The 13,356-nt window shown below is 50.2% G+C and overlaps 1 protein-coding gene across 2 annotated transcripts in view; it reads right to left on the bottom strand.

Annotated features, from left to right (window-relative positions):
* The window catches only part of drosha (drosha ribonuclease III), a 215,037-nt gene that overhangs the window by 153,895 nt on the left and 47,786 nt on the right, over positions 1-13,356 (bottom strand). For both annotated transcript variants that reach the window (XM_083652258.1, XM_083652257.1), the window contains exon 15: positions 6,478-6,577. In XM_083652258.1, the coding sequence (XP_083508384.1) occupies positions 6,478-6,577 (100 nt within the window). The remainder of the gene's footprint in view (positions 1-6,477; positions 6,578-13,356) is intronic.

Below are 13,356 nucleotides of genomic sequence, written 5' to 3' on the forward strand. Positions count from 1 at the left end.
CCTCCCCCTCTCTCCCCTATCTGTATCCCACTCTTGTGAAGCGACCTTGGGTTTTATGAAAGGCGCTATATAAATTAAAGTTATTATTATTATTATTATTATTAGAGGGATGCAGAGAAAGTCCATCTGGGCAGCACAGACCCATCAGCAGCACACCATCCCCGCACACAAACAGGGTCTTCCTTGCTCTCAGCAGGAGGTCTGAAAGCGGGTGCAAAATTCGATACAGAATGACAGCCTATAGCACATATTCGATATGATTCAATTAATCTCTGATTTAATTATAACCCTTTATTTAGTCATCTGTTTGCCTAACAATATGTCCATACTATCCACATTTAAAAACTTTTTTTTTAATATCTATAAAATGGCTTTTTAATGTAACTTGGTCCATTTGTATTTACAGCCTATTTTAATTATTCTGTGCTTGTTGCTTGTTTATCATTGTTTTATGCGTATTAGGTATAATGCTTATGTTTGTGCTGTTATATGTGTTTCTGTTATGTTTCAAATTCCCTGAGGGGCAATAAAGGTTTCCTTCATTCATTCATTCATTTGTTTTCCCTTATACTTACTGTCCAATTGGTCTTTGGTGTGCTTATTCTGTTGTGTGTATTGCATTATGTTGTTTTAATGCTTTAACTATTAACTATTTGTATTGTATTTTTTACTTGAACAAGCACCTTGTTACCTTGTTAAGAAAGACAAATAGTTTATTGTTATTATCACAATGCTGATGTGGTGGAAAGTGACATATTGCAGTGTGACATAACAGTGGGCAGACAGTGTCCAGGTGTTTGCCCTGCCACTAACGTTAGATACTGGGTGTTGAATGTGCAGCTAATGTTAGTTGCTATTAGTTTGATCATAAAGGATGCAAAGACTGTTGAAAACCATAGCCGTGTAATGTTATTCACATAGCAGCTGATGGTCTATCAAACAGACATTTACTGTCTATTGTGGTAAGAAGTTTCATTTACCCTTAAATAAGTCCAATATACTAGCGTTAAAGTTGTAACAAAGATTTATTTACAGAAAACAAAAGTCTATAACGGATCCGGACCACTGCAGCTATCACCCCTAGACCATTGAGCTTGCAAATGACCCCGAGCTTGGACAGAGGAAAGCCTTTATCACCCCTGACCTAGAGGTCATCCAAGGACACTGTACCTGCAGTGTACAGCGCCCCCTAACTCTTGGAGGAATAATAACAGGCTTTAAGCTTATTTTTTCCACACTATGGAACAGACAGCATAATGTTCCAGATTGTCAACAGTCTTTTTGAAGATAAGGTTAGCAAGCGGCATGCTAGCTAATGCTAACAGATGCTAACTAGCGATGTCATTCATGCCAGCCAACGCTAGCCATAACTATAGTCTACTGCAGGTGTAGCTGTATCTCCCGTCCCGTGTACAAATCCATCCTTCTGACACATTTGAATTCCATCTGTTTATGTGACTCCTGTCTTGCAAGCCTAACATGGCTAATGCAAACGATACAGGATGAGTGGATCACATGCTTTTTTCAATGGACACCATTGGTTCAGTGCAGTGCTGCGTTCAAGTCAACTCGGCCACAGCCTTTCAACAACCACAGCATTAAAATATGTACATAAAAAATGTATTGAACGGTCGAATTCGGTACATGCACATGTGCTTTGAATTGCATTTTACAATTCGCTCTGTTCTATTTTTAGTAGCAAATCCAAGTGATTTGCACTGTCTAGCCCTGTCACCAGGGTGCACACCTCTGCTCTCCCTGGAGCCTCCTCGCAGGGTGCACACCTCTGCTCTCCGTGGAGCTAGCCTCCTCAACAGGGTGCACACCTCTGCTCTCCCTGGAGCCTCCTCACCAGGGTGCACACCTCTGCTCTCCCTGGAGCTAGCCTCCTCACCAGGGTGCACACCTCTGCATTCCCTGGAGCTAGCCTCCTCACCAGGGTGCACCTCTGCTCTCCCTGGAGCCTCCTCGCAGGGTGCACACCTCTGCTCTCCGTGGAGCTAGCCTCCTCAACAGGGTGCACACCTCTGCTCTCCCTGGAGCCTCCTCACCAGGGTGCACACCTCTGCTCTCCCTGGAGCTAGCCTCCTCACCAGGGTGCACACCTTTGCATTCCCTGGAGCTAGCCTCCTCACCAGGGTGCACCTCTGCTCTCCCTGGAGCCTCCTCACCAGGGTGCACACCTCTGCTCTCCCTGGAGCTAGACTCCTCACCAGGGTGCACATCTCTGCTCTCCCTGGAGCTCCTCACCAGGGTGCACACCTCTGCTCTCCCTGGAGCTAGACTCCTCACCAGGGTGCACATCTCTGCTCTCCCTGGAGCTCCTCACCAGGGTGCACACCTCTGCTCTCCCTGGAGCTAGACTCCTCAACAGGGTGCACACATCTGCTCTCCCTGGAGCTAGCCTCCTCACCAGGGTGCACACATCTGCTCTCCCTGGAGCTAGCCTCCTCACCAGGGTGCACCTCTGCTCTCCCTGGAGCCTCCTCACCAGGGTGCACACCTCTGCTCTCCCTGGAGCCTCCTCACCAGGGTGCACCTCTGCTCTCCCTGGAGCCTCCTCACCAGGGTGCACACCTCTGCTCTCCCTGGAGCTAGACTCCTCACCAGGGTGCACATCTCTGCTCTCCCTGGAGCTAGACTCCTCAACAGGGTGCACACCTCTGCTCTCCCTGGAGCTAGACTCCTCACCAGGGTGCACACCTCTGCTCTCCCTGGAGCTAGACTCCTCACCAGGGTGCACATCTCTGCTCTCCCTGGAGCTAGACTCCTCAACAGGGTGCACATCTCTGCTCTCCCTGGAGCTAGACTCCTCAACAGGGTGCACACATCTGCTCTCCCTGGAGCTAGCCTCCTCACCAGGGTGCACACATCTGCTCTCCCTGGAGCTAGCCTCCTCACCAGGGTGCACATCTCTGCTCTCCCTGGAGCTAGACTCCTCACCAGGGTGCACATCTCTGCTCTCCCTGGAGCTAGACTCCTCAACAGGGTGCACACCTCTGCTCTCCCTGGAGCTAGCCTCCTCAACAGGGTGCACACATCTGCTCTCCCTGGAGCTAGCCTCCTCACCAGGGTGCACACATCTGCTCTCCCTGGAGCTAGCCTCCTCACCAGGGTGCACACCTCTGCTCTCCCTGGAGCTCCTCACCAGGGTGCACACCTCTGCTCTCCCTGGAGCTAGCCTCCTCAACAGGGTGCACACATCTGCTCTCCCTGGAGCTCCTCACCAGGGTGCACACCTCTGCTCTCCCTGGAGCTAGCCTCCTCACCAGGGTGCACCTCTGCTCTCCCTGGAGCCTCCTCACCAGGGTGCACACCTCTGCTCTCCCTGGAGCTAGACTCCTCACCAGGGTGCACATCTCTGCTCTCCCTGGAGCTCCTCACCAGGGTGCACACCTCTGCTCTCCCTGGAGCTAGCCTCCTCAACAGGGTGCACACATCTGCTCTCCCTGGAGCTCCTCCCCAGGGTGCACACCTCTGCTCTCCCTGGAGCTCCTCACCAAGGTGCACACCTCTGCTCTCCCTGGAGCTCCTCACCAGGGTGCACACCTCTGCTCTCCCTGGAGCTCCTCACCAAGGTGCACACCTCTGCTCTCCCTGGAGCTCCTCACCAGGGTGCACACCTCTGCTCTCCCTGGAGCTCCTCACCAAGGTGCACACCTCTGCTCTCCCTGGAGCCGCTTGGACTCCGGACTAAACACACAAATGAAAGAGCCAGTTTAGAGACCGAGAGCGCTGCCATCAACCCATCTAACACAGCACTTCTTTACTGATAGCAAAGGCCTCGCTAATCAAAGGGAAAAGAGTCATTTATGCATTCACTGAAAGACTCAGACCGCTTAGACAGGAAGCTTAGTGCCGTTCCATCGGGCATTAATGGCTATGTAGCGACACAGCACTGCCACCGCTGTGAGGAGACACTCACATACTGTAGCTGTGAGGAGACACTCACATAGCTTGGCGGTGGAGCGCGGTGGAGCACGGTGGACCCAGTGTATGGGTGCGTGTGTGTGGGTTCTCTAATTGCTCCAGTGCAAGTTGACAGTGGGGTTGTCAGGGCCTGTTAGCCCGAGAGCCTCACCATGCTACCTGGGAACAACGTAATTGAGCTCAAAGTTCTGACTCATTATTGGTTCTGAGAGTATCGAAAGGACCAACAGAGAAAGTGATATCTCCAGCAGCACACCGAGAGCCACAGAGACAGAATCCAGCGCTGAATCTACTGTAGAGGAGTTGCAGCAATTGCTACAGGAGAGATATGGCGGGGGGAGGGGGTGGGTTGAAGCACAGGTCTGCGCTCGGCGACTGCAGGCCGCATCCCATCACTCCACCAGACTGCAGGCCGCATACCAAGGCTTTCTATTCCCATCACTCCACCAGACCTAAACTCCTCTCCCTTTGGGCTCCCCAGTGTGGTGGAATCACCTTCAAACTCCAGTCGGGACATCAGAGTCACTCCCTTTCTTTTGCTGTGAGCTATAAATACACTCTCCTTACGAAATAATTATTTTCCCCTGACCCCAACATGTTACCAAAGCAATTATATATGAAGTAAAGAGGGTGGGGGAGATAAAGAAAGACATACTTCTGGGCTTAAAGCTCTCTAGAAGTTGAAGAAAATATAAGGGCTGCTGGAGGAGAGGATCTGAGGAGTGAGAGAAGGAAATCAAAATACTATTGGGCGGTGCAATCTGGGTGAGGCAGAGGCCGTCTAGGACTCAAGGCTCGAGCCCATTTTCCATTTCAAAATTTTTACATTTAGACATTAATTTCGGACCCTTCATTTCTTGAGTGAATTTAAAGATTTCAGGTTTGTCAATTATGATGATTGGTGAACGCTGACAAGAGGATGCATACTAATATTGGCTGGACAATGGGAATGTTAGGTCAAAGTAAACAATTAAGTTATGTACAACAAATATTATACAAAATGATGTCTTCTTGTCTTATCTGGTTCAGGACTAAATGGTTTTCTCACATTTCCAGACCCAGGTAAGAACACTGCAGCCCAAATTTATGTCACCCTCTGTTGCAATGAAACGACAGTTGCAGAGATGTTAGGCTGCAGTTTCAACAAATGTCAACAAAACTGGAAAACATGCGTTTTGTTTTTGTGAGCTTTGGCTGTGTCAATTCTCTTTAGTGAAACAGCTTCCTTGTTATTCCCAGGCAAAAACTTTGTCAAGCAACAAGCTCCCAGATAAACAGCATTTGATTCAATGTGCACAGCAGGAATAATAGTAAAGGTAATCGTTTTGTTTTGCCATTAATAGATGTTTGTGTGCCAGTGCTTCCATGTTTCAGCGCGACTTATCGCGTCAGCAGGAAATTACCTTTCAAAATATTCAAACTGAAGGCACACTGCACAAAATCATGCCAACAATGCCAGGTGATGGGAAATAGCCTATGGACAATGTTCAATATTTACATGTGATGTATGAGGAAATGAGTCAAAACAAGAACGAACATCACTGTTGTTGGGCGGTGTGTGCGCATGCGCCACGGCGGACTGTCATCTCCACTCGTCCATACAATTTGCATGCCCGACTTGGGGACCACCTGCATGCCGAATCTGGTCTGGTCGTCCCACTGGTCACCGCTGTACGGCGCTGTACTCCGCTTTCAAGTTGTTGCCACGGTAAGTGTATGCCACTAGTGCATTAATGGCCGTGTGTCCACTGAGTGTGTCCACTGAGCTTCTTTTCCTCAGCTCCAGCTTCTTCAGTTTCCCAGTTGTTTCCATGACGACAGAGCGTGTATAGAGAAAGTTGGGATCGTTAGAGAAAGTTGTGCACTTGTGCGCCAAGGCAGCGCTGGCATCCCACAGCTGAGCTAACGTTGTTTTCAATCTGCTTAATTCATTGCATATTGCGGGCGGACCAGCGTGTTAACTTGTTAGCTGGTAGCTATCAAGCTAGCTCCAGCTGCTGAGCTAACGTTGTTTTCAATCTGCTTAATTACATGTTGCGGGCGGACCAGCGTTCTTCCAGCATTTACTTTCTGTCTGCTCCTTGCGCCCGGCTAGCAGGGTAAGTCCAACGTGCGAGAAAACCACAAAATAAACAATGATGCTGATGATAATAAAATTATATTAGGGATATATGATTCAGTTTCAGTTGTTCTAGCCTCATAGTCTCGTAGCCTATGGCGATTGAAGTTTATTTATCCACCTTTTTTCATATAACTGCACGATGTGAGAAAACTGCCTCAGAAATTAGTTTATCCACTTTTTTGACCAGTGACCACTACAGCACTGCTCCACAGAAAATAAAGAGCTGCATGACGTTTAGAATTGCCAAACAGTAGGTTCATTTAACACAAGCCAAGTAATGTTAAACTTCCTTTCTTTAGGCTACATTTTCCCCTCCAGATAACATCCCATTCTGCAATCATCCTATGAGAAACATGATATGTGCACGCTTTACCACACCGGCCATATGCTAGGTTTCGACCTAGCCTTGTTTTCCTTTGACCCACCTCCCTCTGTGTCAGCTTCTGCTTGTCGATCTGCTTGACCTTGGGGCTGTTGGCCAGGAGGTGGCGTAGTTTCACATAGCTCTTCCACAGCTTCTGGTACCTGCCAACAGTAGATAAGGAGGCGTCAGGTGGACGGGAGCCTATCTTCCTCGCTCTCTCTCTCTCTCCCTCTTTGCAACAACACATCAATATTTAATCTGCGGCTCGCCCAATATTAAACAACATCATTTAACAGTGGCCTGCGGCCGTCATTCCATTAGCTGCTTCTGTGTGAGGGCAGCAAAGGGAGAAGATCTCCCGCGTTTCAGATGTTGACCTGGAGGGGAGCAAGAGTTCACGCACATACTGACTGGCAAGTAGGGCTGGATCTCCTTTAAAAATGTACAATACCAGTACCCTTAACCCATTAATACCTGATGCAGCATTTGTGTGTGTATCCCTATAAGACAGCGAACCGCGTCACGCGGTTTGCGGTCTTAAAGGGATACACACACAAATGAGGGGTATACACGCAAATGCTGCATCAGGTATCAATGAGTTAAAGTGACACAGACAATATCGACACCAATAGAGCACCAACTTTTTTTTCCTTTCCAATATTTTGGTGGCATCTCCAGCACGCTGAACTGCCAACTGTGTCACATACACCGTGCTCCACTTCACCACCACAGACCGTATGGGTTGTAGCTGCTGCGGTAGTGGACCTATCACACATCACATTAAATCAAAGAACAATTGCAGTGATTGGCTATGAGCAAAACCATACAAATAGTAATTTTGTTTCTAGATCTATGTACAAAAAGGATCTAATGCAGGTATCGTTTGACTGGAGAAGTGTCGATACTACTTGGCAATCGGTTATTTTGGCCGATACCTTAAAGGTATTGAAGTACCGATACCCAGCCCTACTGACTGGCAAGTGCGCTTCACTGTGGGGTTTTCCCTGTATGAGCTGCAGTCATGCTACATCTGACACGTGGCAGGAGAGCCATCTCACAACGCGCTTCCCTCTTCTTCTCCTTTTCTATGAGCCCATTGTCTTTTGTCTCATTTGCATTTGAAAAGAGCGAGGGAGTTATCGGCAAGGTGACATGTAGCCACCATTCGAACCACCTCCCCTTTCCCCCCCGTCTCTCTCTCTCTCTCTTCAATCACACCTCCTGATTGATGGACTGAGGGCCGAGTGTGACCGTTCTGCTCCCATTCAGGAGACTTTCTCCTCATTTACCAAGAGTTATTCAATTATGATTGGTGGTGGTGGTTTGGGAGAGGTGGTGCGTAGGGTGGTGCACAGACTGAGAGAGGGAGACAGAGAGAAGGAAGGAAGGAAGAGGAAGGAGGGGGTATGGCAGAATGTAGAATTATAGAGCTTTAATAGTGGGGACTTCATTAGAGACTGAGACGGGGGAATGAGACGGCTTTACCACCCCGATTATCGGCTCACCACCACCTCCGTACCGACGCAGCCCAAGCAGATGAGAGAGAGAGAGACAAAGAGAGAGAGAGTTAGTATATGCAGCCTGGGAGGGCCCCTCGTCCCCAATCCGCTTCGATGACCTTTCCACAGATCCGCTGTGTGCTCTCGGGGTAGCACGGCTCCCGCCACTCCCTGCACATGCTTTCATTAGCATATGCTGCTTCTTTCTTTCTGTTCCCTCTCTCTCTCTCTCTCTCACTTCTCCTGTCTCCTTCCATCTGTGCCTCCTACTCTCTCTCTCACTCCTCTTGTCTCCTTCCATCTCTGCCTCCTACTCTCTCTCTCACTCCTCTTGTCTCGTTCCATCTATCCCTCCTACTCTCTCTCTCACTCCTCTTGTCTCGTTCCATCTCTGCCTCCTACTCTCTCTCTCACTCCTCTTGTCTCGTTCCATCTGTGCCTCCTACTCTCTCTCACTCCTCTTGTCTCGTTCCATCTCTGCCTCCTACTCTCTCTCTCACTCCTCTTGTCTCCTTCCATCTCTGCCTCCTACTCTCTCTCTCACTCCTCTTGTCTCGTTCCATCTGTGCCTCCTACTCTCTCTCACTCCTCTTGTCTCCTTCCATCTCTGCCTCCTACTCTCTCTCTCACTCCTCTTGTCTCCTTCCATCTCTGCCTCCTACTCTCTCTCACTCCTCTTGTCTCCTTCCATCTCTGCCTCCTACTCTCTCTCTCACTCCTCTTGTCTCCTTCCATCTCTGCCTCCTACTCTCTCTCACTCCTCTTGTCTCCTTCCATCTCTGCCTCCTACTCTCTCTCTCACTCCTCTTGTCTCCTTCCATCTCTGCCTCCTACTCTCTCTCTCACTCCTCTTGTCTCGTTCCATCTGTGCCTCCTACTCTCTCACTCCTCTTGTCTCGTTCCATCGCTGCCTCCTACTCTCTCTCACTCCTCTTGTCTCCTTCCATCTCTGCCTCCTACTCTCTCTCTCACTCCTCTTGTCTCGTTCCATCTCTGCCTCCTACTCTCTCTCACTCCTCTTGTCTCCTTCCATCTCTGCCTCCTACTCTCTCTCACTCCTCTTGTCTCGTTCCATCTCTGCCTCCTACTCTCTCTCACTCCTCTTGTCTCCTTCCATCTCTGCCTCCTACTCTCTCTCACTCCTCTTGTCTCGTTCCATCTCTGCCTCCTACTCTCTCTCACTCCTCTTGTCTCCTTCCATCTCTGCCTCCTACTCTCTCTCACTCCTCTTGTCTCGTTCCATCTCTGCCTCCTACTCTCTCTCTCACTCCTCTTGTCTCCTTCCATCTCTGCCTCCTACTCTCTCTCACTCCTCTTGTCTCCTTCCATCTGTGCCTCCTACTCTCTCTCTCACTCCTCTTGTCTCCTTCCATCTCTGCCTCCTACTCTCTCTCTCACTCCTCTTGTCTCGTTCCATCTATCCCTCCTACTCTCTCTCTCACTCCTCTTGTCTCGTTCCATCTCTGCCTCCTACTCTCTCTCTCACTCCTCTTGTCTCGTTCCATCTGTGCCTCCTACTCTCTCTCACTCCTCTTGTCTCGTTCCATCTCTGCCTCCTACTCTCTCTCTCACTCCTCTTGTCTCCTTCCATCTCTGCCTCCTACTCTCTCTCTCACTCCTCTTGTCTCGTTCCATCTGTGCCTCCTACTCTCTCTCACTCCTCTTGTCTCCTTCCATCTCTGCCTCCTACTCTCTCTCTCACTCCTCTTGTCTCCTTCCATCTCTGCCTCCTACTCTCTCTCACTCCTCTTGTCTCCTTCCATCTCTGCCTCCTACTCTCTCTCTCACTCCTCTTGTCTCCTTCCATCTCTGCCTCCTACTCTCTCTCACTCCTCTTGTCTCCTTCCATCTCTGCCTCCTACTCTCTCTCTCACTCCTCTTGTCTCCTTCCATCTCTGCCTCCTACTCTCTCTCTCACTCCTCTTGTCTCGTTCCATCTGTGCCTCCTACTCTCTCACTCCTCTTGTCTCGTTCCATCGCTGCCTCCTACTCTCTCTCACTCCTCTTGTCTCCTTCCATCTCTGCCTCCTACTCTCTCTCTCACTCCTCTTGTCTCGTTCCATCTCTGCCTCCTACTCTCTCTCACTCCTCTTGTCTCCTTCCATCTCTGCCTCCTACTCTCTCTCACTCCTCTTGTCTCGTTCCATCTCTGCCTCCTACTCTCTCTCACTCCTCTTGTCTCCTTCCATCTCTGCCTCCTACTCTCTCTCACTCCTCTTGTCTCGTTCCATCTCTGCCTCCTACTCTCTCTCACTCCTCTTGTCTCCTTCCATCTCTGCCTCCTACTCTCTCTCACTCCTCTTGTCTCGTTCCATCTCTGCCTCCTACTCTCTCTCTCACTCCTCTTGTCTCCTTCCATCTCTGCCTCCTACTCTCTCTCACTCCTCTTGTCTCCTTCCATCTCTGCCTCCTACTCTCTCTCTCACTCCTCTTGTCTCCTTCCATCTCTGCCTCCTACTCTCTCTCTCACTCCTCTTGTCTCGTTCCATCTGTGCCTCCTACTCTCTCACTCCTCTTGTCTCGTTCCATCTCTGCCTCCTACTCTCTCTCACTCCTCTTGTCTCCTTCCATCTCTGCCTCCTACTCTCTCTCTCACTCCTCTTGTCTCGTTCCATCTCTGCCTCCTACTCTCTCTCAATCCTCTTGTCTCCTTCCATCTCTGCCTCCTACTCTCACTCCTCTTGTCTCCTTCCATCTCTGCCTCCTACTCTCTCTCACTCCTCGTCTCCTTCCATCTCTGCCTCCTACTCTCTCTCACTCCTCTTGTCTCGTTCCATCTCTGCCTCCTACTCTCTCTCACTCCTCTTGTCTCCTTCCATCTCTGCCTCCTACTCTCTCTCACTCCTCTTGTCTCCTTCCATCTCTGCCTCCTACTCTCTCTCACTCCTCTTGTCTCCTTCCATCTCTGCCTCCTACTCTCTCTCTCACTTCTCTTGTCTCCTTCCATCTCTGCCTCCTACTCTCTCTCACTCCTCTCATCTCCTTCCATCTCTGCCTCCTACTCTCTCTCTCACTCCTCTTGTCTCCTTCCATCTCTGCCTCCTACTCTCTCTCTCACTCCTCTTGTCTCCTTCCATCTCTGCCTCCTACTCTCTCACTCCTCGTCTTCTTCCATCTCTGCCTCCTACTCTCTCTCACTCCTCGTCTCCTTCCATCTCTGCCTCCTACTCTCTCTTTCTCACTCCTCGTCTCCTTCCATCTCTGCCTCCTACTCTCTCTCTCACTCCTCTTGTCTCCTTCCATCTCTGCCTCCTACTCTCTCTCTCCTCTTGTCTCCTTCCATCTCTGCCTCCTACTCTCTCTCTCACTCCTCGTCTCCTTCCATCTCTGCCTCCTACTCTCTCTCTCACTCCTCTTGTCTCCTTCCATCTCTGCCTCCTACTCTCTCTCTCACTCCTCTTGTCTCCTTCCATCTCTGCCTCCTACTCTCTCTCACTCCTCTTGTCTCCTTCCATCTCTGCCTCCTACTCTCTCTCTCACTCCTCTTGTCTCCTTCCATCTCTGCCTCCTACTCTCTCTCTCCTCTTGTCTCCTTCCATCTCTGCCTCCTACTCTCTCTCTCACTCCTCTTGTCTCCTTCCATCTCTGCCTCCTACTCTCTCTCTCCTCTTGTCTCCTTCCATCTCTGCCTCCTACTCTCTCTCTCACTCCTCGTCTCCTTCCATCTCTGCCTCCTACTCTCTCTCTCACTCCTCTTGTCTCCTTCCATCTCTGCCTCCTACTCTCTCACTCCTCTTGTCTCCTTCCATCTCTGCCTCCTACTCTCTCTCTCTCACTCCTCTTGTCTCCTTCCATCTCTGCCTCCTAATCTCTCTCTCACTCCTCTGGTCTCCTTCCATCTCTGCCTCCTACTCTCTCTCTCACTCCTCTGGTCTCGTTCCATCTCTGCCTCCTACTCTCTCTCTCACTCCTCTTGTCTCCTTCCATCTCTGCCTCCTACTCTCTCTCTCACTCCTCTTGTCTCCTTCCATCTCTGCCTCCTACTCTCTCTCACTCCTCTTGTCTCCTTCCATCTCTGCCTCCTACTTTCGCTCACTCCTCTTGTCTCCTTCCATCTCTGCTCCTACTCTCTCTCTCACTCCTCTTGTCTCCTTCCATCTCTGCTCCTACTCTCTCTCTCACTCCTCTTGTCTCCTTCCATCTCTGCCTCCTACTCTCTCTCTCACTCCTCTTGTCTCCTTCCATCTCTGCCTCCTACTCTCTCTCACTCCTCTTGTCTCCTTCCATCTCTGCTCCTACTCTCTCTCACTCTTCTTGTCTCCTTCCATCTCTGCCTCCTACTCTCACTCTTCTTGTCTCCTTCCATCTCTGCTCCTACTCTCTCTCACTCCTCTTGTCTCCTTCCATCTCTGCCTCCTACTCTCTCTCTCACTCCTCCTGTCTCCTTCCATCTCTGCCTCCTACTCTCTCTCACTCCTCTTGTCTCCTTCCATCTCTGCCTCCTACTCTCTCTCTCACTCCTCTTGTCTCCTTCCATCTCTGCCTCCTACTCTCACTCCTCTTGTCTCCTTCCATCTCTGCTCCTACTCTCTCTCACTCCTCTTGTCTCCTTCCATCTCTGCCTCCTACTCTCTCTCTCACTCCTCTTGTCTCCTTCCATCTCTGCCTCCTACTCTCACTCCTCTTGTCTCCTTCCATCTCTGCTCCTACTCTCTCTCACTCCTCTTGTCTCCTTCCATCTCTGCCTCCTACTCTCACTCCTCTTGTCTCCTTCCATCTCTGCCTCCTACTCTCACTCCTCTTGTCTCCTTCCATCTCTGCCTCCTACTCTCTCTCACTCCTCTTGTCTCCTTCCATCTCTGCTCCTACTCTCTCACTCCTCTTGTCTCCTTCCATCTCTGCCTCCTACTCTCACTCCTCTTGTCTCCTTCCATCTCTGCCTCCTACTCTCTCTCTCACTCCTCCTGTCTCCTTCCATCTCTGCCTCCTACTCTCTCTCACTCCTCTTGTCTCCTTCCATCTCTGCTCCTACTCTCTCTCACTCTTCTTGTCTCCTTCCATCTCTGCCTCCTACTCTCTCTCACTCCTCTTGTCTCCTTCCATCTCTGCTCCTACTCTCTCTCACTCCTGTCTCCTTCCATCTCTGCCTCCTACTCTCTGTTTATCTCATCCATGTCTCCTTCCATCTCTGCCTCCTACTCTCACTCCTCTTGTCTCCTTCCATCTCTGCCTCCTACTCTCTCTCTCACTCCTCTTGTCTCCTTCCATCTCTGCCTCCTACTCTCTCACTCCTCTTGTCTCCTTCCATCTCTGCCTCCTACTCTCTCTCACTCTTGTCTCCTTCCATCTCTGCCTCCTACTCTCTCTCAATCCTCTTGTCTCCTTCCATCTCTGCCTCCTACTCTCTCTCACTCTTGTCTCCTTCCATCTCTGCCTCCTACTCTCTCTCAATCCTCTTGTCTCCTTCCATCTCTGCCTCCTACTCTCTCTCACTCTTGTCT

The sequence above is a fragment of the Poromitra crassiceps genome, assembly GCF_964638095.1.
Source record: "Poromitra crassiceps genome assembly, chromosome: 2".
Taxonomy (NCBI): Eukaryota; Metazoa; Chordata; class Actinopteri; order Beryciformes; family Melamphaidae; genus Poromitra; species Poromitra crassiceps.